Source organism: Nannobrachium achirus, assembly GCF_963921795.1.
Source record: "Nannobrachium achirus genome assembly, chromosome: 6".
Lineage (NCBI taxonomy): Eukaryota > Metazoa > Chordata > Actinopteri > Myctophiformes > Myctophidae > Nannobrachium > Nannobrachium achirus.
This window is the reverse complement of record NC_137815.1, coordinates 34845506-34866501: the sequence shown is the minus strand read 5'-3', so window position 1 is coordinate 34866501 and position 20996 is coordinate 34845506. Positions and strand designations below refer to the sequence as shown.

At 41.5% G+C, this 20996-nt stretch overlaps 1 protein-coding gene across 1 annotated transcript in view; it reads right to left on the bottom strand.

The window, feature by feature from the left end:
* The window catches only part of rad18 (RAD18 E3 ubiquitin protein ligase), a gene marked incomplete at its 3' end in the record, with an annotated part of 62510 nt that overhangs the window by 26135 nt on the left and 15379 nt on the right, over nucleotides 1–20996 (bottom strand). The window contains exons 5-10 of the mRNA XM_080728169.1: nucleotides 18181–18599; nucleotides 16554–16653; nucleotides 12394–12593; nucleotides 8772–8842; nucleotides 8084–8144; nucleotides 237–368 (exon numbers count right to left, since the gene is read on the bottom strand). Of these exons, the coding sequence (XP_080584295.1) occupies nucleotides 237–368; nucleotides 8084–8144; nucleotides 8772–8842; nucleotides 12394–12593; nucleotides 16554–16653; nucleotides 18181–18599 (983 nt within the window). The remainder of the gene's footprint in view (nucleotides 1–236; nucleotides 369–8083; nucleotides 8145–8771; nucleotides 8843–12393; nucleotides 12594–16553; nucleotides 16654–18180; nucleotides 18600–20996) is intronic.

The window sequence follows — 20996 nt, the reverse complement described above, 5'->3', positions numbered from 1 at the left end:
TGCTGACAGGTGCCGCCCGACCAAGGCCGTAGCAATACATGCAATGACCAATATTAACCTCCCCATCGGGTTTCCCTGCCCTAACACGGGCCAATTGCATTCACAACTTTGCATAGACACCCGACAAAGCTGGATGCACCACGGTGGATTTCGATCCCACAACCTCCACGATGGTGAGCAGGGACTTTACCACTGCGCCAACGGAGCGCCCAAACACTTTATATTTCCTATGGTACCTGCAGTCTGTGCTTCTCTGACCTCATCCCCTTCCTTATGGTCTTCATGTTTGATCTGAGGGCGTCTGTTGCTCTCCATGCGTCCACGGACCTGGGAGATCAGCCGAGAGAATTCGCTGCCGTTTTTCTTCCCTACAGCAAAGACAAATGAGGGAAGGTTTCAATAAGCACAAGATACATCCTGTTGTTAAACAAGAACAGAGAAGAGACAACCTCAACAAGAACAGAGAAGGGACACCCCCTGCAATGAAAAATAAATGTCCTTTACCTAAAGCTATTGGGTTGATGGCATTCCAGATCATACATATTTCAAAATGGTAGTTTAAAGATAAAATGGGTGGAAGAGTGGGTAACACGAAATAACCAATGAAAGAAAAAAGGAAAAAAAAATGTTTGAAATTCACAAAACTACCAATTCCTTATGTTTCTGGGCATTTGCTTAGAAAATGAACAGAGGTATTTCTTGTGTCCAGAAATTCTTTATATTTAGAAGGATTTACTGTATTTGTTGTTTCTACACATGTATTTTGCTTCAGTGTGTAAAGCACTTTGTAACGCAGTTAGAGAAGTGACTGTACATTTATGGAAGAAATATGGAATACATGATGAAGCCATGGAAGTCAAACTTTTTTAACATATGTCATGTTTTGATGTGGTCCCAATAATCACAGAGTTAATAGAAACTATTATGAGTCGGCAGCGTACGCAGCACAGGTTGTCACATGCAAAAGAAGGTTAATAGGAAGACCTCTGCGGTTGTTAAAATATCACATTCTGCCTTGGAAAAAGATGGGTTCAGCTGCACACAAAAGACAAGGACAGATATGGGGAAATTATCTTTTCTGTTCTTGGCTTTCCAGGTGACAGATTTTCAGCCAACACAGAGGACCAGGCGCAGCATTGATGTATTACAGAAGTGGAACATGGACATGGATGAGCAGCATGGATAAACGAAGGCAAGGTTGGTGATAATGCCAGGATAGATTAGATAAGCACTTTGTAAAGAAAATCATCAAGTATCGTGAATGCTCAACAATGGTAAGAAACACAGACCATGGATTCATGGCACAGTGCTGAAAAAAATAAGGGAATGTCACCGTCATTCATGATCATTTGTGACTGCCAGTGCCATAGTGCCATGAAGTCAAGAAATCTCAGTAGAAACATAGATGATATACAGAATAGATGTTTTTAAAAATTACTTTACACAATCAAACAGGCACCTGCATCCACCTGTCCTGTGGTCTCATTGGCTGTAGCACGTCTCTGCTTTCAGTGCTGGAGACAAAACCTTTCATACTGCGTGATTTTCGCAGACATTGTCCAGATATCTAGCATTCCAGATATTCCGAGACAGTCTGGGAGGCATCTGCGAGCACTGGTACCATGCTCTCGGCTTGTGGTGTTCGAACCCAAAACCTCAGAGTGAACCCAAATTTCCCTCCGAGCTGGGTCATTGTCGCTGAGCACCAAAAAAATTAATTGAGTGGATAACTGTCGCTTAACTCTTGTAGTGTGTACTCAAGACATTGGCTACACACACACAGTCTCTCTCCAGTGGTGTAAAGTAACTAAGTAAATGTATTTAAGCACTGTACTTAAGTAGAGTTTTGAGGAGTTTTTACTGTACTTGAGTATTGGGAGTAGGGAAATAGACGGAGCAAGGCAAACTATGGCGTGATGTTTATGGTGTTGAAAGTGGCGTTACACCAGTTGCGGTACGTGCAATTCTGTGACAAGCCTTCATGGATGCAGGCAGAGAGGAACTCAATTCGATAGGTAATGAAATGTCGTGTAACTGGCTCCACTTCTGTGACGTGACTTCCGACATAGCCGGCGGAGCTGAAGTAAGTAACGGACTTCTGTTGTAGTACAGACTTGTGTTTCGGAAGTAACAGAGTAAATGTACTTGAGTAGTGTAGTGATGTTCACGGTAGCACAGTGTGTGACGTTAGACGTGCAACACGAGAAGCTGCACACACGCTCGCTCGATTCAATGCACGCTCACAAAGGGCGGGTCCTAGCGTATATATGGTCCCATAGCGTGGGAGGCTAGTCACCATGGCGATGGCTAGCCAATGAGAGTCGGTGTTGTGGCGGACTTCACCCTGCCACGGATGTGATGTGTGGGCATATACAGTGTATGATTAATGATTAACAGAAAAAAGAAAAAAAAAGATATTACAAACTTCTTCCCAACAAAATGATTTAGTCTTGTAGTACCAGCTGTGCAGACTGTGAGGTTACGTCAAAGTAAACTTGTGAATGGCACCGCCGATAAGCGTTTCCCTATCTAATGTTTACCTAGCAACCACAGGTTCCTGCCTGGTTGACCTTGAACTTACAGGTGACTAAAATAGGTTGGGTGGTAGGCCTGTGACGATTCACTTTTTCCCGATACGATTCGATTTCGATTCATAGGCTGACGATTCAATTATATCACGATTATTGCGTTTTCCTGCGATTTGAATCACGATTATTGCAATTTTTCCCCAAAAATTACAGCTTTTTTATATTGAAACATTTTAAAACAATTCTAAACAATATAAAACATTAAAAGTTGAATCATATATTTCAAATCAATGCAGCCAAGTCAGTCAATCTTTCTGACATTTATTTCAGCCAAAGTGCCAGTGGTACAACATTACAACAACATGTTCCTGGTCAAGATGCCAGAAAACACAGAACAAAACAGTCATAAAAAAAAGAAGAAAAAAGAAATCGCTGTGCTGCAGGCCTACAGCACTGTGCTAGTTTTAGCCATAACATGACATCCTCATGACCTAAAACTGTACCTTTAGGACCTGTACTTACTCTGACTGAAAGTGGTTATTTCACCATCAGGTTAATTTCGCATTAAAAAAAGAAAAACATTTTTTTTTTTTTTTTTTTATAAATAAATAAAATCTTGAAAATCGATTCTGAACTTTGAAAATCGATTAATTGAATCGCCAACATTAACATCACGATAATATAGTGAATCGATTTTTTTGCACAGGCCTATTGGGTGGGTGTTCAAGGGAGGCTCCATGGAACCAAATAGGTAATTTTTAGAATTATGAACGAAGAGGGAGCCAACATGCACTGAAATAATTACAGGTTATATCGTTGCTGGAGAGGCCCTCGGTTCACCCAGTGTACGTATGTGTCGAAGTGCCCCAGACAAATCGGTTAAGAAAAATTCAATCCCAACGGGTCCACGGTCTGTAAATAATATTAGTGCCACTGTTGATCCGAGACTGCAGTGCAAAATAAGGGGGAAATAGTTGAGCTGCACATGCGTGCCAGGCTTGCCAGCTAGTTATAATGGTAGCGCCAAAGGAAGAAGAATGCTGGCTTCCGTGTAAGCTCCGAAACCATGCAAAATACATTCTGCTGCTATGCTTACGCAACTTTTATATCTTATCTGAGGTACCATGTAAATATGTAGATATTTTGTGTTTGTTTGTCAAATCTGTAGAAGCAGTAGTAAATGCTGTGCTTTGAAGAAAATTCAACATGGCAATATGGGGAGTTGCTTGCTTCATGATCCAAGGAATCCAGGGGGAAACTATTTTGTTTATACCTACAGCTCAAGAAAATAACAAAAATAATGCAGCCTGTTATAGCAGCAGCTGGAGGGTGGAGGTTATTCCTTGGCCACCCTGGACCGACGCTGATCAGTCCAGGGCCGTCCAAGACTAGCCGCGCACAACAAGAAGAAGAATTTACGAAAGACACGCACTGGTGAAAAGATAATCTCCACCTCCCGGCCTATTGGCCTGGCGGAGCTAATTACATCTTTGACAGCTGGCACACTCATGCTTGAGCCATAATGATCGATTGGACACTTTAGAAAAAATGTGAGGTAGTGACACCCGATGGTGAAATTGTCTTCAATACCAGGGTGACCATACGTCTGTCATGACATAATTAACTTGTCTTGTCTGGCTCGTTGAGGATAGAATGTCCTTGCCACACACACAAAAAACATGCTGTAAACTTGCACACATGCTGTATGTTGCATGTACACGTGTGCATGAGCGCACAAACACACACAAACAAATCCATCTCCTGCCAGTGCACATTCACCTCCCCATGGCAGTGCGTCATCCACAAGCTCCTCTGATAAAGCAAGCAGCACTGCAGCTATTAATAGTGCTTACCTCCAGTGAGTCACTGCCCTTTTTCAGCCACTATTTCTTTCTACAGAGTTGAAAGGCAGGGGTGTTGCAAGGAGGGGAGGGGGGAGGTCATTATTTTGACCTACCACAAAGATTCTAATTAAAAGCCAATTCAAACAGGTGTTAAGAAAATACAAGTTGTGTTCACTACCATTTGAAGTTTTTAGTGATGAAATAAATAATGTGGTTATCCTTGCATAAAAAAGAAGAACTTTGCCTTGCATAGTACACAGATTACTCTCACACAAAACCCCAAAACCAATTCTATACAGCAAAGCGTGCACTCCAGTGGACGCTGAGCAGTCACAAATCAATTGATTCCTTTTTTTCCCCCACCAGTGTGACGTCGTTGACAAAATATATATATATTTTTTACTTTGTCTTATGTTGAAATCTGCCAGTCAGAAGCTCAGAACACAGATTAACTGGCTTGCAGGTGGGAACAAATCAGATGAGCAGCTGAATTAACTACTAAACTATTGCTTAAGTTTTTACTGAAAAATCCATGGAGTTTTGACCTGCACATCTAAAAAATATTAGACCTGTAGTCCTGATATTGGGGGAAAACGGAAGCGGAATACTGAAGCAGTCTGCTCTGCTGGATTGTACTTTTCTTTTTGTGATCCTTGAAGTAACGGTTGGCATTGTTTTTGTTCCCCACATAATGCGAATCAATTTGTTTAGTCTCGCTAGTCATGGTACGAGTTAGAAGATGGACACACAAAACCATTATTATACCAAAAGAAACGAAACGATTATACCAAACTAAAGACATTTTAAACTAGGGGAGTAATTTTGGAGGTGCTGGACAGTGGTTCCGGGCTGCCTGATAATGTAAAGTTATTTCCGCTCCGACCGGATCAGAAACCCAAAAATGGTATTGATCCCAGACTATCCTTGAAGGGAAATTGCTTCTCTAATTTTGACCCATCCTATTAGGACCAATGTTCTGCTCCAAGTCCAACCGAGCGCACGGGAGCAATTCCCTTGTTTAGTGACAACTCCACAATAAGCCCGTGGGAGCCAGGGTTCAAACCATGAACCTTCCGATACCCGGACTGCCGCTCTACCTACTGAGCAACTGCCACCCAAACATTGAACAGCTGTTGTCAAGGAGACATGGTATTCCTAATAACATTTGCTTGCTAGTTCTTAACCATGTCATTGGACTTAGTTTGCATATTGTTCCACAACTTCCTTGCCCTGACTCAACCTCTGCCTGAGGACAAAAAACAATAACCTGAGTATGCCTGAGTGCACACCTATGAACCCAAAACTAGTAGTTTCCTAAAGAGACTTAAATGACCCTAAAACACCTCATTAAACACTCTCAAATGCATTTCACTGTGCTGGCCCGGATCTGACTTTTTTTCTGCCCTAGGCAAGCTTTTTTTGAGCACCCCCCCCTTTCCCTTATCCCCTCTCCTACCGATTTTGTAATCAGGTGTCCTGTGAGCGTCACGGAGCCATGGTGGCCTGGCCGACCGCCTCCAAGAAAAACACTCCAATGCAAGATCACCATGGATCATCATCATCATACAAATGTTTCAGAAGTCTCGGATGGCTTTTTCCTTTTCATTTTCTTGTGGCTTGGTCTCAAGAAACACATGGCCTGTACCGTCTCCAAAAAAAGCAGATCTACAAGCTTGCAGCGCGGCACTCGGTGCCACGCTGTGACCTTGTATATCTGCTATTTTTTTAATGGTTAAAGCATAAAATAATGGTTAAAAAGGTTCAAATCTAGAGTGACACGGATGTGTTCCATGTCTTAAAGGGTTCAAGGCCCACCACATGTTGCACAATGATGTCCGCAGACAATTTTGTGTACCTATGAAGAAATGTAAGGTTGCAGACGGCTTCATGAAAAAAAATTGTAATATCGAATCACAACAACCGCTTAATTGCAACACAATTAAAAATCGCAATCTAAATCAAATCAGCAGCCAAGGTATCGAGATCGCATCGGGAGATAAGTGAATCGTCCCACCATAAATTGACCGTAATACCAAGCCATTATTTTTCTTGTCAGTGAAGTTCTCAGAAGTATAGCAAGGCCTTATCTTGTTCTTGGCAATTGCACTGCAAAGGGTATTGGAGGTTGGCTTGATAATGAAGGAGGTAAGATCAATACAAGGACCTGTTGTATCTAGAGAGCCACCTTAGAGTATCGATTGGGTAAGCTCTTTGGAGATTAGCAATCTCAATGTGCATGGTAAATTGCTTCTTGGTAAGGAAGCACTCTTAAATATAAGCTGGAGCACCACTCAAGGGGGAAGTGGGGAACAGAAAATCCTAGCAGACCATTCTTCATTTTCCAACGATGCTAAAGCTTCCAAAGCAAATATACAGCGCTTTAGGACCTACTACACATTTCCCAGAACTCAAAATAATATGTCAACTAAACACTATTTTGGGTGGCTTCACTGGCTTGGGATGTTGTTTCCTCGTTTTCTTTCCCCCCCCCCCCCCCCCCCCCCCCATCTAGTCTTCCTCCAGAAAGATTTAAAACTCAACTGTTTTCAGTCTATTCACATCAATTGTCCAATTCCAATTTCACAAGATAATCTTGTAGACTGATTGAAAAATCTGAAATGAAATGCTTTACTGTAGCCTAAGAGAATAGAACATTCTTTTCATCCTTTGATGTGAAACAAACCAAAAAGCACTCCCAAAAGTAGTATATAGAACATATTTGGTATTCTCATTATCTTTACCCACCCTGGCTGGCCCAGCATCAGCCTCTTTGTTTGAGTTTCAGAACTTTAAGTGTAGCATTTTAACAGCTACAGTATGCACAGAGGCTCAGTGGTAGAGTGGCCGTCTTAGAACACAGAGGATTCCCAAAGGGTTCCAGTTCGATCCTGGGCTACCCCAGAGTTAGTTTCGAAGAGTCCTTGAGCAGGACTCTGAACCTAATTGTTCCAGATGAGCAGGTTGGTGAATGTGTTGAAATTCACCAACTTATGGACATTATAACCCTTTCTACTGAAGAATGGCTCACTCACCTTAGCCAAGGTAAAAAGATGATGGTGGAATATCCGATAATTTTGTTCAGAGCTTTATTGATTACTGCAGGGATTCTGGCCTTTGGACGAACCCTTCGCTCCACTGAACGGGAAATGGAAATGCAGTGATGGACAGTCATCCATACTGCATCCTCATCAAGGTAAGACTGCTTCATCATGTGATGTGGTCATAGCACAATAGTTGGCATGAAATCCCAATTGCAAAAACGTCAAACACGCCAAGGGAACTAAATCATTTGGCTCTAAATGCGTTGACTAAAAAACAAAAAAGAAAAAAAAAGTTTGAATTTGCATGTCTATAGTCCAAGCATTGACATTTTTTATTTTTATATGTGTTGTACAAACACATTTTATTTGAGGTTTGGCACTGTTGAAATTGATGTCGAATAAGGGATTGTAAAGACATATGCAAGCTTTAGTTCCATGTAAGTCAGCCTTCAAGCAGACATGAGAAAGAGCAGACCTCCCGCAGAATTCAGACAATTAAATTAGATTAGTGAATCAGACTACTAACGTGGAAGTTGCGTAAATTTCTTTACGCTGAATATGTTAAATATAGGCATGCACACCTTATTGAATCATGCCCGTTGCATCCATCATTCTCTGACACAAATTAAAGCCCCAATGTCTCAATGATAAAAATGTGACTGTCACTCACTATAATTTGAATGCATGCTGTCAATTTCTTCTTCAGGTTGATTCTTGGAGAAAACCATGACCTGTTAAATAATGAAAGGACAAAAAAGAGAGCATCTTGTTAGCCAAAAGCCAGGTGACTAAAACCATGACTAAATATATTGACAATTTTGACAAATAAAAACTAGACTAAAATGTTAGGTAGTAGGTAGTGGAGAAGAGATCCAGTAGAATAGACAAGTCATTTGATTTTATGTTTGGTTGCGCTCTGAAAATAACAGATCTACAAGCTCACAGTGAGATTGTAGATTAGATGCTATTTTCAGTACATATCTAAGTTTATGTCAGGCATTACGATGCCAACACAGCCTGCCAAAATACATTTTAGTTGACTAGATCAGCTGTAGATTTAGTCAACTAAAATCATATATTTAGTCGACTAAAACGACAAAAACTAGAACTTTTCAGATGACCAAAGTATGACTAAAACTAAATTGCATTTTAATTCAAAAGAGACTAAACTAAATCAAAATGTCCTGTCAAATCATACATTTTGGGTCTAAGTTGGCTCTGTAGTTGTGATCAGGAGCCATTTTCAGATCCAAAAAGGTAAATGTTAAGAAAGAATTTGCTTGAAATTTGAAAACAGATTTTTTTTCTATGTCATGGTAATCCTTTAAGGTGTGTTTGTTTTACAGTAAAATACACACAGGCTTGGCTTTCCTCTGCAGTTCACTTCTGCTCTTCTCGTTGGCCTCGACTTCTCTGGCAATATCTTCAGCTGTTGACAAAAGTATGAGAAGAACTTAAGTATGAGGAGAGCTTTATGATCCTTGCAACCCACAAATATTGTCTGTTTGTACTGTATGTATCGGGCAGCGCTTTTCTCCATACAAAAAGGATTTAACCCCACAACGAGGTCACTGCTCAGGAAATGAGGCATCCCAGGAGATGCACGTAGGAAAAACAGGAAGCCGCGAGATCAAATTCAAAAAGCTGTGCATATAACCTGCGGATTCCTGGCTTATACAAACACATACACACTCTGGACATAATAGAATTTGAATATTCCCAGCAGCACGCAGAAGAACTCGGGGTCCTGTGAAGTGTAAAATGTGTATGCAACAGGGGGGTTTATCGTCAGCTACTGATATGAGCACGCATAGCGTGATTTATACTTTGTTATGCGTCGATGTCACGCACCAAAAATAGGGCATAATATGCAAGCTCACAACAACGCATGTGACGTGCTGGCTCGTGCAGTGGCTATTTTCACGGTGTGACAAAATGCACAAGACAAGTATAAATCAGGTGTAAGGAGAAGGTTTCCTGGCATCGGCCTCTAGAATCTCTGCTCTTGAATTCCTAGCATCACTGAGCAAAAACACATGAAGAGAGAGGAACTTTCTCCCTTCAGAACTGAGAGACAGATTAATGTGCATTTCACAGAGTGATTGATTTTCACTCACACATTCGTCACTCTTCTTATCTAAGTTCACGCTCTGCAGTTTCAGGGCTTCCGTGATTGCATAATCACATATTAGAGAAGCAGACATACACAATGTTCTAACAATGAATGTACCCTCTTCTTCTTCTCTCCTAGTCAAGCCTGTGCACTGATATTCTACTGTTGTCGAAGAGAAATTAATCAAACTGGGGGGCTGGGCAATTAACCAAATATATCGATATTTTATAAGCTAGAACCATATATAAAATAGAGGAAGGACAGCCCCACCCCGAGCTATTCATTTCAATGCAAGTTGCTCAGTGGTGTTTTGAAGCACCCGGAAGAAGCAGAATCCAGGTGCATTGTGGGGGAAATTGGCTCATCTGGATGAGCCAATCTTTGTTACGTCGAGACGTAAATACGTCACGAACGTCGCCCACTGAACACCATGGCAGCTGCGCACTTTTTTGCTCGTGCATGTATTTTTCACCCAGCAGGAAGTTACAGCTTTGGCCAAAGCTTAAATATTTACAAGCCGTTCTGGGTGCTCCATGAATTCAAGGCTTCATGGGGTGTACAGTTGATAGAAAACTACTCTTAAAAATAAAAATCACCAATGTGAAGTGAGTGGTGGGTGACTGGTCGTGCTTGCATAACGTCTTCAATTGGTAATTGGTGATGTAATATGGCTACACACACACATATTGCTATGGCAAAACGCTGAGGAAAACACATTGCTATGGCAAAACCCCGAGGAAAAGTGTCTACAGGCACACGCACAGCCACTCTCATGGAGCGCGGTTTATTACCACCGCTCAAAAAGGAAAGACATCTGTGTCATTTTAGAGGTTAGCATTGGCTATTCAAAAATAGCAGATACACAAGCTCACAGCACGTCACTGCGAGCTTGTACATCTGCTATTTTTGAAACCTCTTGAAAGTACATCTTGAAAGAACTACTGATTTAGAAGGTATTGGTAGAATCGGCCTCAGGTCTTAACGGTTTCAATTTGCTCATGTAGGTCAGAGACATCCAACTCGTTCATGTAACTCGAAACAGTGACAAACGGTCAAGCACCCATAGACTCCAATGCATTACGTGAACTTCCGGTTCAGCGCTTCATCACTATTCACCAATAGAAGACTACTTTGTAGAAGACCTAGCCTGATGAAATGAACAACGGCGGCACAACTCTCCAATAGATGGCTCTGATGTAGGTTAATCAAATAATCAAGAAGCAGTCTTTTCGAGCAAATGCATTGTGTGTGCGAATTCAACGCAGAGGCTGATGTTTTGTCAATCAGTGGTAGAGCTGTCACGATATGACATTTTACATGACGATTAATTGTCACTCAAATAATTGGCGATTAACGATTTAACCCTCTAAGGCCCACAGTTGTAATATTACAACGTTTGTATTTTATCCAAAAAAAGGTTTAAATTATTTTATTTTACCTCCCCCTACCACCTAAACACCACCATTGGATTCTATTGTTTAGTATTACAATGCCATTGGCCACAATATTTGCATATAAATACCCCCCACAGGGGCTGACATTCACACCCGCCACACCCGCTGAAATTCCAGAGTTTTGACGAACAACATCTCACTTTTTCATGGAAGCTATACCTCACAAAAACATAAGTAAAATGCCTGTACTATTTTTTTTGGTGATCATTAGAATGTCTAGAACATGTACATATGTTATTATTGTGAAAAATATCCCCCATATGTAAATTAGAGCATGATTTATGATTTTTGATTTATGGCTATAAAATCTTACAAAAACATTTTTTTGAAAAAAACATTACATTTTCCTCTTAATAGGACTCCTACAACACCATCTGATTTTTTTCAATTTTTTATTTCAAGTATTTCTTAATGCGGGCCTTAGAGGGTTAATTGTGTATTTGTCGTTGATAATTACATTTCTGTTTGGCTTTTAGGCTTTGAAGTTGCACATGGTAGATATGACACATAACCTAAATATACAAATACATTACTGACATATTTGACAACTTACTACTTAAAAAATAACATTGATAGTGGAAATAGCCGATCTACAAGCTCATCGCGACGCGTTGTGAGCTAGTAGATCTGCTATTTCCACTATTTCTGACATTTTTCAACATTCACGATTATGACGATTATGACAAAATAATTGCGATAATGTCAAATAAGTATGCGATAAGGTCTTGCTGCGCGGTCATTATGGCTTATATGGACACGACGGGGTAATAATTCCCCGAGGCGGAGCCGAGGGGAATTATCAGCCCGAAGTGTCCATATAAGCCATAATGACCAAGCAGCAAGACCTTATAGCACTTATTACCCGGCTAATACATAAAATTAATAATTTGACTCAAAACTAAAATCAAAACAAAGTGTTTCCTTGTTTACAGACGGCTGAAAGTGCGTCCCCCCGAGCGCAACACGGTCGCCTTGGAAAACAAGGAAGTGCTGATCAAATAGAATCCATTTCTGTTACTGCGTCGTCTATTTCTCGCCTCAAATGTTTTTAAAGACATTCTTCAGAGCAACGTTTGGTTGTAAATGTCGCTGTGTGTTTGTTTACATGGCTGACATGTTGGATACGGCACGAAATCCATGCAGTGCAGCCTGAATACAGCAGCTGCTCTGAGCCTTTGATTAGAATTATAGAGCGGAGCGGTCATTATACGCTCATAATTCACAGCTGATTTCAGCGCTCGACCAATCAGAATCAAGCATTCAACCAAGCCGGGTAATAATCATGATTAGACGATTATGTAATAATTGTGACAGCCCTAATCAGTGGTTGCTTATATGCTGCAACACCCATACAGTTTATGGTCACCCTAATCTTAACCCCTTTACACCCCGCTGTGGACAGTGTTCTCTCACCTGACTTGGGAGTGAACGAGTCGCATTGGGCGTCGCACTGGGCGTTGTAGATGTGGACAAACGCCTTGTGCTTCCTGACCAGCTGTTCCCTGGAGCCGTGGACAGAGAGGTGACACTCCTTCAGCTTCTTCTTCAGCACCTGAAGGGACAGCAGGTCGTAAACCAGCTTCCCCTTGGGACGCATCCTGGAACCTCCAGAGCTGCAGCACAAAGATAAGACCACGGCACAGTGTTCATTTCATCCACTAGAACAGTGGTTCTCAACCTTTTCAGGCCGCGACCCCCAAAAGTAATCATATTTTAACTGGGGACCCCCCCATCCCTGACGAGCACTAAGAGTTGAGGCATTACATTTTGTGTAACACGGTTCTATTGTGAAAATAGCAGATCTGCATGCTCACAAAGCCTCAGGTTTTGAGCTCATCTAAAACTAAATAATAAATAAAACACGGGACCACATCATATCAACCAACAATGTATTTATGTGCTGTAGTATTAAAACAGTGGTTACAGAAGTACTCAGATGGGTTACTTAAGTAAAAGTAGAAATACCACAATGTAAAAATACTCTGTTTCAAGTAAAAGTCCAGTATTTCAAAATTGTACTTTAAATACAACCTGGAGCCTACCTTTGTATTAATATTAAAGTAGCAAAAACTAAATGACTCATTATGCAGAATGTCTCTTCACTTTTTTATTTTTTTATTTAAACGTTTTCAAAAATAGTCCATTTAGAAGCTCACAATGCGTTGGCTGGGCTAAGGTGGTTAATGTATGTTTTGTAATAACTAAAGTAAATCTGCGATGTAACTTTAGTAACTGAAGTTGTCAAATAATTATTGTTGAGTAAAAAGTACAACATTTACCTCCGAGATGTAGAGGAGCAGAAGTATAAAAATTGTTGACTTTTAATATCAGTGGTGAAAACTAAGTTATTCAACTGCTACTCAGGGCATATAAACCCAGATGTTCTGACAGTCATGAACAACAAAAGCTCTACTAATTATCACTGGCCACCCTTGGGTTTTCTTATAATGGTCTGCAGCCCTCTTTTCAGTTATCTAGTCCAAGTAGAGAATAAAGCACTCTACACGACAGGTTGGAAGAAGCATAGAACTTCTCTGTGCTGTCTGGAATGATGCCTTCCTCTAAGACAGTTTAAGGGAGCAGAAACTTGTGCGATTCATCATTATGACATCAAGGTCCACCGTAGATCAAGTGCGCTGTGCCGTTACGCAAACATGCCCAATCATCACCCGAACCTCAAATTGACAAAGAACGCATTTAATCTCCCTGGAAAATTCAGCACAGGCGGCCTCTTAACCAAGATGAATGCAAAACGATATTATTCAATGCAAATACATCAAGACATCTGGCATGGACTAATACAATCAAGTGATTTTAATAATCTTGATAAATGGAAAATATTGGATGGGTTGAAGACTTGGAATGTTTTAAACATCCAAACATTATTAATGTTTCATCAGTCTTAGCACTGAGTGAGTATTAACAGGGTATACTTGGAGCTCAAGTCGATATTATTTCCATGTGTTCTGCTGGCAAGCTTCTTTCCAAAACAGATTCCAAAATATACAATAATAATTATCAACACTAGTGATTTTGAAATAAATGTCCTATGAATGTAATTGTATTCTACAACTTTATTCCAGTAGGACCTAATCTATACTATAGTAACACATAATGGTGACGACAGGACATTTACAACTTTTTGCTGACGTGTAAATTTGCAAGTAACCGGAGGTTTTGGCCGGACACGCCCCCACGGCCGTTTTCAGTGACATCGGTTTGTCCAAACATGCCCCCACGGCCAGTAGGAGCGAGATCATTTAGCGACCTCCAACCTGGTCGCAACCTGGTCGGTAGTTTTCACCGACCGGGTCGCTAAATCTACCGCCCGGGTCTCTAAATCTACCGACCGGGTCGCTAAATCTACCAAACGGGCTGCAAAATCACCGACCAGGTCGCTAGATTTACCGACCGGGTCGCTAAATCTACCAACCGGGCTGCAAAATCACCGACCGGGACCAGGTCGGTGATTTAGCGGCCCGGTCGGTAGATTTAGCGACCCAGTCGGTGATTTACCGGCCAGGTCGGTATATTTAGCGGCCAGGTCGGTATATTTAGCGGCCAGGTCGATGATTTAGCAGCCCGGTCTGTAGATTTAGCGACCCGGTTGGTAGAATTAGCGCCCAGGACGCGACCCGGACCGGCGGTTGGTAATTAGGGAGCTGGGCATTAATTTAGCGACCCGGTCGGTGATTTAGGGTTAGGGTTAGGGTTAGCAGCCCGGTCGGTGGATAAGCGACCCGGTCGGTCGATTTAGCGACCCAGTCGGTGATTTTGCGGCCCGATCGGTAGATTTAGCGACCCGGTCGGTAGATTTAGCGACCCGGTCGGTAGATTTAGCGACCCGGTCGGTGATTTTGCGGCCGGTGATTTAGTGACCCGGTCGGTAGATTTAGCGACCCGGTCGCTGAAAACTACCGACCAGGTCGCAACCCGGTTGGAGGTCGCTAAATGATCTCGCCCTCTTAGTGCTTGCTATGAGAACATAGTAGGCCAATGTAGTTCTATATCAAGGCAACGCAATTATTATATTTATAGTCTACTTATATTATATAAACGCCAGGTCGGCGGGCACTCTTAGTTCATTTTGATCTCCTTTTAAAAACACCCTATCCGTTTGTCAACTGTTGTTAATATGCTAGTCTGTTATAATTGCTTCTCTGCCGCTTGCTTTATTATAGGATTAGATTATGAAATACCCTACGAGCGAATGCTCGTAGGGTATTTCAGATTTTCGCTGACCATATTCACACAGCAGCCATTTTGCGCTTCTGTTAAATTACACGCCATCAGGGCGAGGTTTCCCACACTTGAGCATGACACACTTGAGCAAAACGACAATGAAAGGATTATCCGCACTCTCCTGAGTAGTTTCTTATGTTCTTTTATTAATAGGTTTGTACAGCAGCAGCAGTCTATCTAGATTTCTTTAGATAGACTGCTTCTGCTGTTGTGCAAACCTATTAATAAAACGTTATCAGATTTAAAAAATCCATTTATCTCAGATTCCTTTCCCAGATGTGTTTTTGGTCAAAACAAGCTTTTTTTTCTTCTACGGACCCTAACTAAAGAACGGATGGCATATCCAATTTTTCTTTTCCGGGCAAAAGAAAAGACGATCGTCCGCCCGGCCATGTGCTTTTTGTTTGCATCATGTCCACGTGGTGCAAAAACACTGAAAAACCCTGGCAGAGGCGGATTAATTAATTCATTAATTAATTAATTAATACCTGGCAGCGTGTTGTTTAATTGTGTTAATTGCTTGACCATTTACCCTGTGGCTGGTCGACTAGGGTTCATTAATTTACCCTGTGGCTGGTCGACTAGGGTTCATTCATTTACCCTGTGGCTGGTCGACTAGGGTTCATTCATTTACCCTGTGGCTGGTCGACTAGGGTTCATTCATTTACCCTGTGGCTGGTCGACTAGGGTTCATTCATTTACCCTGTGGCTGGTCGACTAGGGTTCATTCATTTACCCTGTGGCTGGTCGACTAGGGTTCATTCATTTACCCTGTGGCTGGTCGACTAGGGTTCATTCATTTACCCTGTGGCTGGTCGACTAGGGTTCATTCACGCCACCAAATCTGATCTTACATCAGTGTCTGCTAATGCCAGTGGTGTAAAGTAACTAAACACATTTACTCAAGTACTTAAGTACCAAATTTAAGGAATTTCTACTTTATTGCTGTATTTTAAATATTCCGTACTTTTACTCTACTACAATTAACTTTAGTTACTAGTAACTAAAGATTTTGATTATTACAAAACATACAATACCCATGACAACCGTATACATTTGGCCATTTGAAAAGAGAAAATCTACAAACTCACTATTCGTTAAACTCGTGATGCGACACATTGTGAGCTTGTAGATCTGCCATTTTCAAAAAGGTCTTTAAACATATTAGATATTTGAATACTTGTGAAACAGGACATTCTACATAGTGAGTACCTTCTACTTTAAGTACTTAAATACGTTGCAGTATTGATACTTTTACTTAAGTAAAACTTTGAGTACTTTTCCCACCACTGGCTAATGTCTAACTAAGTTTAAGTGCTTCCTCTCAATACCTCCTTAAGCCCTCCTTCTTCAGTCCGCTGGTCAGGCAAGCGTCCAAGTGCTTGTTGATGAAGTTTGGAGAGATGCCCACAGAACACACAGGGCAATCCACTGGAATAAAAGGGAAAAGACAAAAGAACATTTAAATTGTGAGATATAAACACAATAAATTAGAGCTCTTGTATAAAAATATTTTAATCAGCTTTGATGCTGGGCTTCACCTCCCAAAGCACTCACCCACTGCCGACCACTCAACAGCACTCAAACTTTCATAATGTAAATTTGAATTTTAACTTAAATGCAGGACTTGAATGTATAAATCATTTGAATGAAATCTGTAATGCTAGAGTTAAGAGTATGTCAATGCTGTATAACTAGCACATCTGCACTGTTTGGAGGTGGTCACGCTCAGGGGTGTCGCACCAAATTCTGGGCCCCGGGTACAAGGATTCACTGCGGGGCCCCTGTGCTTTAACCATTGAAAAATAGCAGATATACAAGCTCACAGCGCGGCTGTGAGCTTGTAGATCTGCTATTTTTGAAAAATCATGAAAACCTTTGAATATTTCAAATCCTTCTAAGGTTTTTTGAAAAATCTATGTTTCGATGTCAGTGGAGCTCAAACCTTTTCATGTGAAGGACCCCCAATATGGTATGTATTTGGCCACGGACCTGCATCTCAAAATATTTAGTTCCAGGGACCCCCCAGAAGCAAAATTTGAGTTACAAATGTTCGCTTAAAAAATACATATTTTCAAAGATTTTCACACATTTTCACGACTTTTCAAAAATAGCAGATCTACAAGCTCGCAGCGTAGGAGTGTAGCCATTAGCCAAACATTTTGAACCCTTTTATCCCCCAATTTAGTCATTTTACCAATTATTTGCTCCGCACACACATTTCTGTGTTGCCACTTACTGGCACCGGCCCCCAGCAGATAGGAGCACATGCAGTGAATAAAGATGACCCATTCCCGCCCGCTCGACTTCCCTGGCCTGAACACCGCCAACTCAGCGTATGAGTAGCACGGCTTGGCAAGTCGTGCGGCAAGTACTGGGAGCTGATGGTAGGTGTGGCGCTCCACCTCAGCAGTCCATCTCCCAGGGGTCTAGCGCATTGTAACGGGGACAGACTCCCGCGTGTTACCGGCTGATACCGACAATAAGCCACTCCCGACCTACTTACTTCTTCGTCAGATGTTGCACTCCTGCCTTGGTGCTGTAGCACAGTGGTTCTCTAACTTTCAGGCCGCAACCCCCAAAATAATCATAGTTGAACAACACCCTGATGAGCTGAGTTGAGGCATTACATTTTTATAACATGGTTCTATTGTGAAAATAGCCAATCTACATGCTCGTAGAACGGCTATTTTCACAATGTCTGCCTATAATACTTGACAATTTGGTAAATGTTTAATTTGCCATTTCAGAGGTATTAAAAAGTCCTTACATTGTCACTTTAGAAATGTGCAGACACCCTCTATACACTTAAAATGTATGTTGGTTTGTTTACTGTTGAGTGAGAAAACAATGTTAACATTTAGCTAAACATCTGGGGACCCCCCCAAAATAATATGGGGACCCCCCCTGGGGGACCTGCCCCACAGGTTGAGAACCATTGCTGTAGCAAACATTCACCTTTAGTCCCTGGCTTCTGGTCTTCTGATGAAGAGAAGGCCTCAGCCTCGGATGGTTGTGGAGCTGAGATTGGTTCGTCCACGTTCTCCAACTTCGCAGCGATCCGTCTGTTTGGAGCGCGGATGACCACTGCCTCCATTGGCTCATCCTCATCCACAGTTATAGTAGGTGGGGCAGTTGGGTTATGTAGGTCGCCATTACTTGGGATTTGGGTGTGCGGTTTCCCTTTACCTTGCGGAACACAGGGAGCGGTTGTAGTGTTAAGGGTTTTGGGCCCCTTTTGGAAAAAGTGACTCCGAATGGAGCTGTCCTTCTTGGGGGTGGGGTCCCTCTGACCAGGCGTTCTGCTTTTGAAAGCCGAAGCCGAAGTTTCTGGGGACACTGGAGGGGTGTCACAACTGGCTTTTGACAACTGCTGTCTGGAAGATGAAGATAAAACAGGAAATTCATTTAGTTAGAGTGGTGCGTGCGTGCGTGCGTATTCCAGACAGTAAAAAATGTTCTTCCACATCCGTTTTCAAAGTTGAATTGTACAAATGAAGCGAATTCACTGATATTAACTGCCTGTCACTCAAACAGATTCACACACAAACTGTAGTGGATAGAAATACACAAATACAAATGATCTCGAACAGAGGCCAATTCTAAACATGTCCTTTAAACTGTGACAGAGCAGCCTCTGTCAGTCTAATTCTACCGTTCACAAATATACAGCAGCTCATTACTGCCATGGGGGAGAGGCTAACAGACACCTAGTCTCTCTGTTAAAGGTTAAGTTGCCTTGTTCTAAGTTGTGTTGTTTGAGTTTCTGTATATTTTGAGTTATAGTTTATTTCTGTTGTTCAGGCCTGGAATGTAATAAATACCTTTATTTTACCTGCAAGCCTGCCTCATGTCCAATCAATGACATTTTTATGGGTTTTCACTGACTTTTAAGCCTCTCTACAATCCCACTTGGTAACAAACCCTGACAGGTTTCTGAAAAACGTATGTTTCCATATCAGTGGTGCTCAAACCTTTTCATGCCAAGGAACCCCAACATTTATTTGGACGCATCTTAAAATATTTTGTGTATATATATATATATATATATGTGCGTGCGTATATATATATATATATATATATATATATATATACACATACATACACATATACACACACACACACACACACACACACACACACACACACACACACACACACACACACACACACACACACACACACACACACACACACACACACACACACACACACACACACACACACACACACACACACACACACAGTCTCTGGTCCTGTTAAAAAGAGGCAAGAATCCGGCAATAAATGCTGCCGACACGACAGTAATGTGAGCTCTTTGACGTAAACTACACATGTTCAAATTATCTTGCACTTAACTGTGCGAAACGAGAAAGAAGAATAGAGCGAGCAGTTGGCCACCATCTTCGGAGAGGTGGAAAGCAAACAGATTGCAGCAGAAGGGCCATTACTGGGTCATAAAATGGAGCCAACGAGGTGTGCAATGCTCTGCTTTCCATATTGAAAACTTTTGTATTTGTCCTTATCCCTCGCCATTAGAATAGATCTGCACAAACACACACATACCTGCATGCCATGGATCACCTCCTGAAATAATGTAGTGTAGTGGAAATACAGGGGGGTGGGGGGAGCATGTGTTGCCTCTACACACCGCCCAAGCTTTCCTTTAGTTGTTACATAAAACAAAACCTAGTCCTGTCACAATTATTACATAATCGCCTAATCGCAATTATTCTTTGTATAATCAAGGTCACTCATTTCCATGATGAAAAATGTTCATGTATTTTAAAACATTTTCTAAAATAGTGGAAATAGCAGATCTACAAGAGCACCGCCGATCCAACAGACTTCACCCGGGCACCACATTTCCCTGGGTCCTCGACGGCGTCACACACGGAAAAGTATGGAGTCAAAGGGTTCTCGAATTACGCAAAGCACAGATACGCACAGAATTCCGTAATTTACAGATAGATTACATTTAGAATTAAGATCGTCTTTGTCAACATAACCACAGCTTGCCTAAACAAGTTAATCTATTATTTATCTCAACCAGAGTAAAGGGTGTCTAGCTAATTCAAGCTGTTTTCATGGCATCAGTAATGAGGCTGTAGTCCAAATTGAATAGACCCTTCACTGTTATCCATGTGAGGCACAATCCGACCGGATAAACGTTCATGTGTAGACCAACTCTGCCAATGTTTCTGTGAGGACATGGATTTGACAGTGGCATTTTTTGGCACAGAAAAAACAAATCTCCCAATGGCTTCAGATGGACAATAGAGCCCTAAAATAAGATGTTACAAAGGGTATTACGCACCTGGACCTCCCCAGGCAATCGAGGCAAAGCCGAGGCCAGATCTCTTCAGTACATGTGGAATTGCACTACTTATAAGTTTAAGGATGTTGCTCTCAAGCAAGGCAATGTGGAATATCAATGGCTTTTGGGCCCAGTCTGTGGAGATTCAAAGAAAATTCCTCCACCACTACTAGATGACAAAAGACAGGACTAATGGGGGGAAAACAATATAAATGCAATATACAATAAAGCAATCTAGGGCCTAGATTAGAACCAGAGTAGCCTATTAGACATTTATTAAGGCCAGACTGTTGACATAATGTTCTCTGTGAGGATACAGGTATTTCAGTAACTTGTTAGCCCTTCCATATTGCTCATTTAATATATTATACTTCTTTTGAAAATCCTCTTGCTTTTTGCATTAAATAGGTCAGACAAAAAAGCTAAAAGTGAGTAATTGAAGTTCTTTGCCTTAATT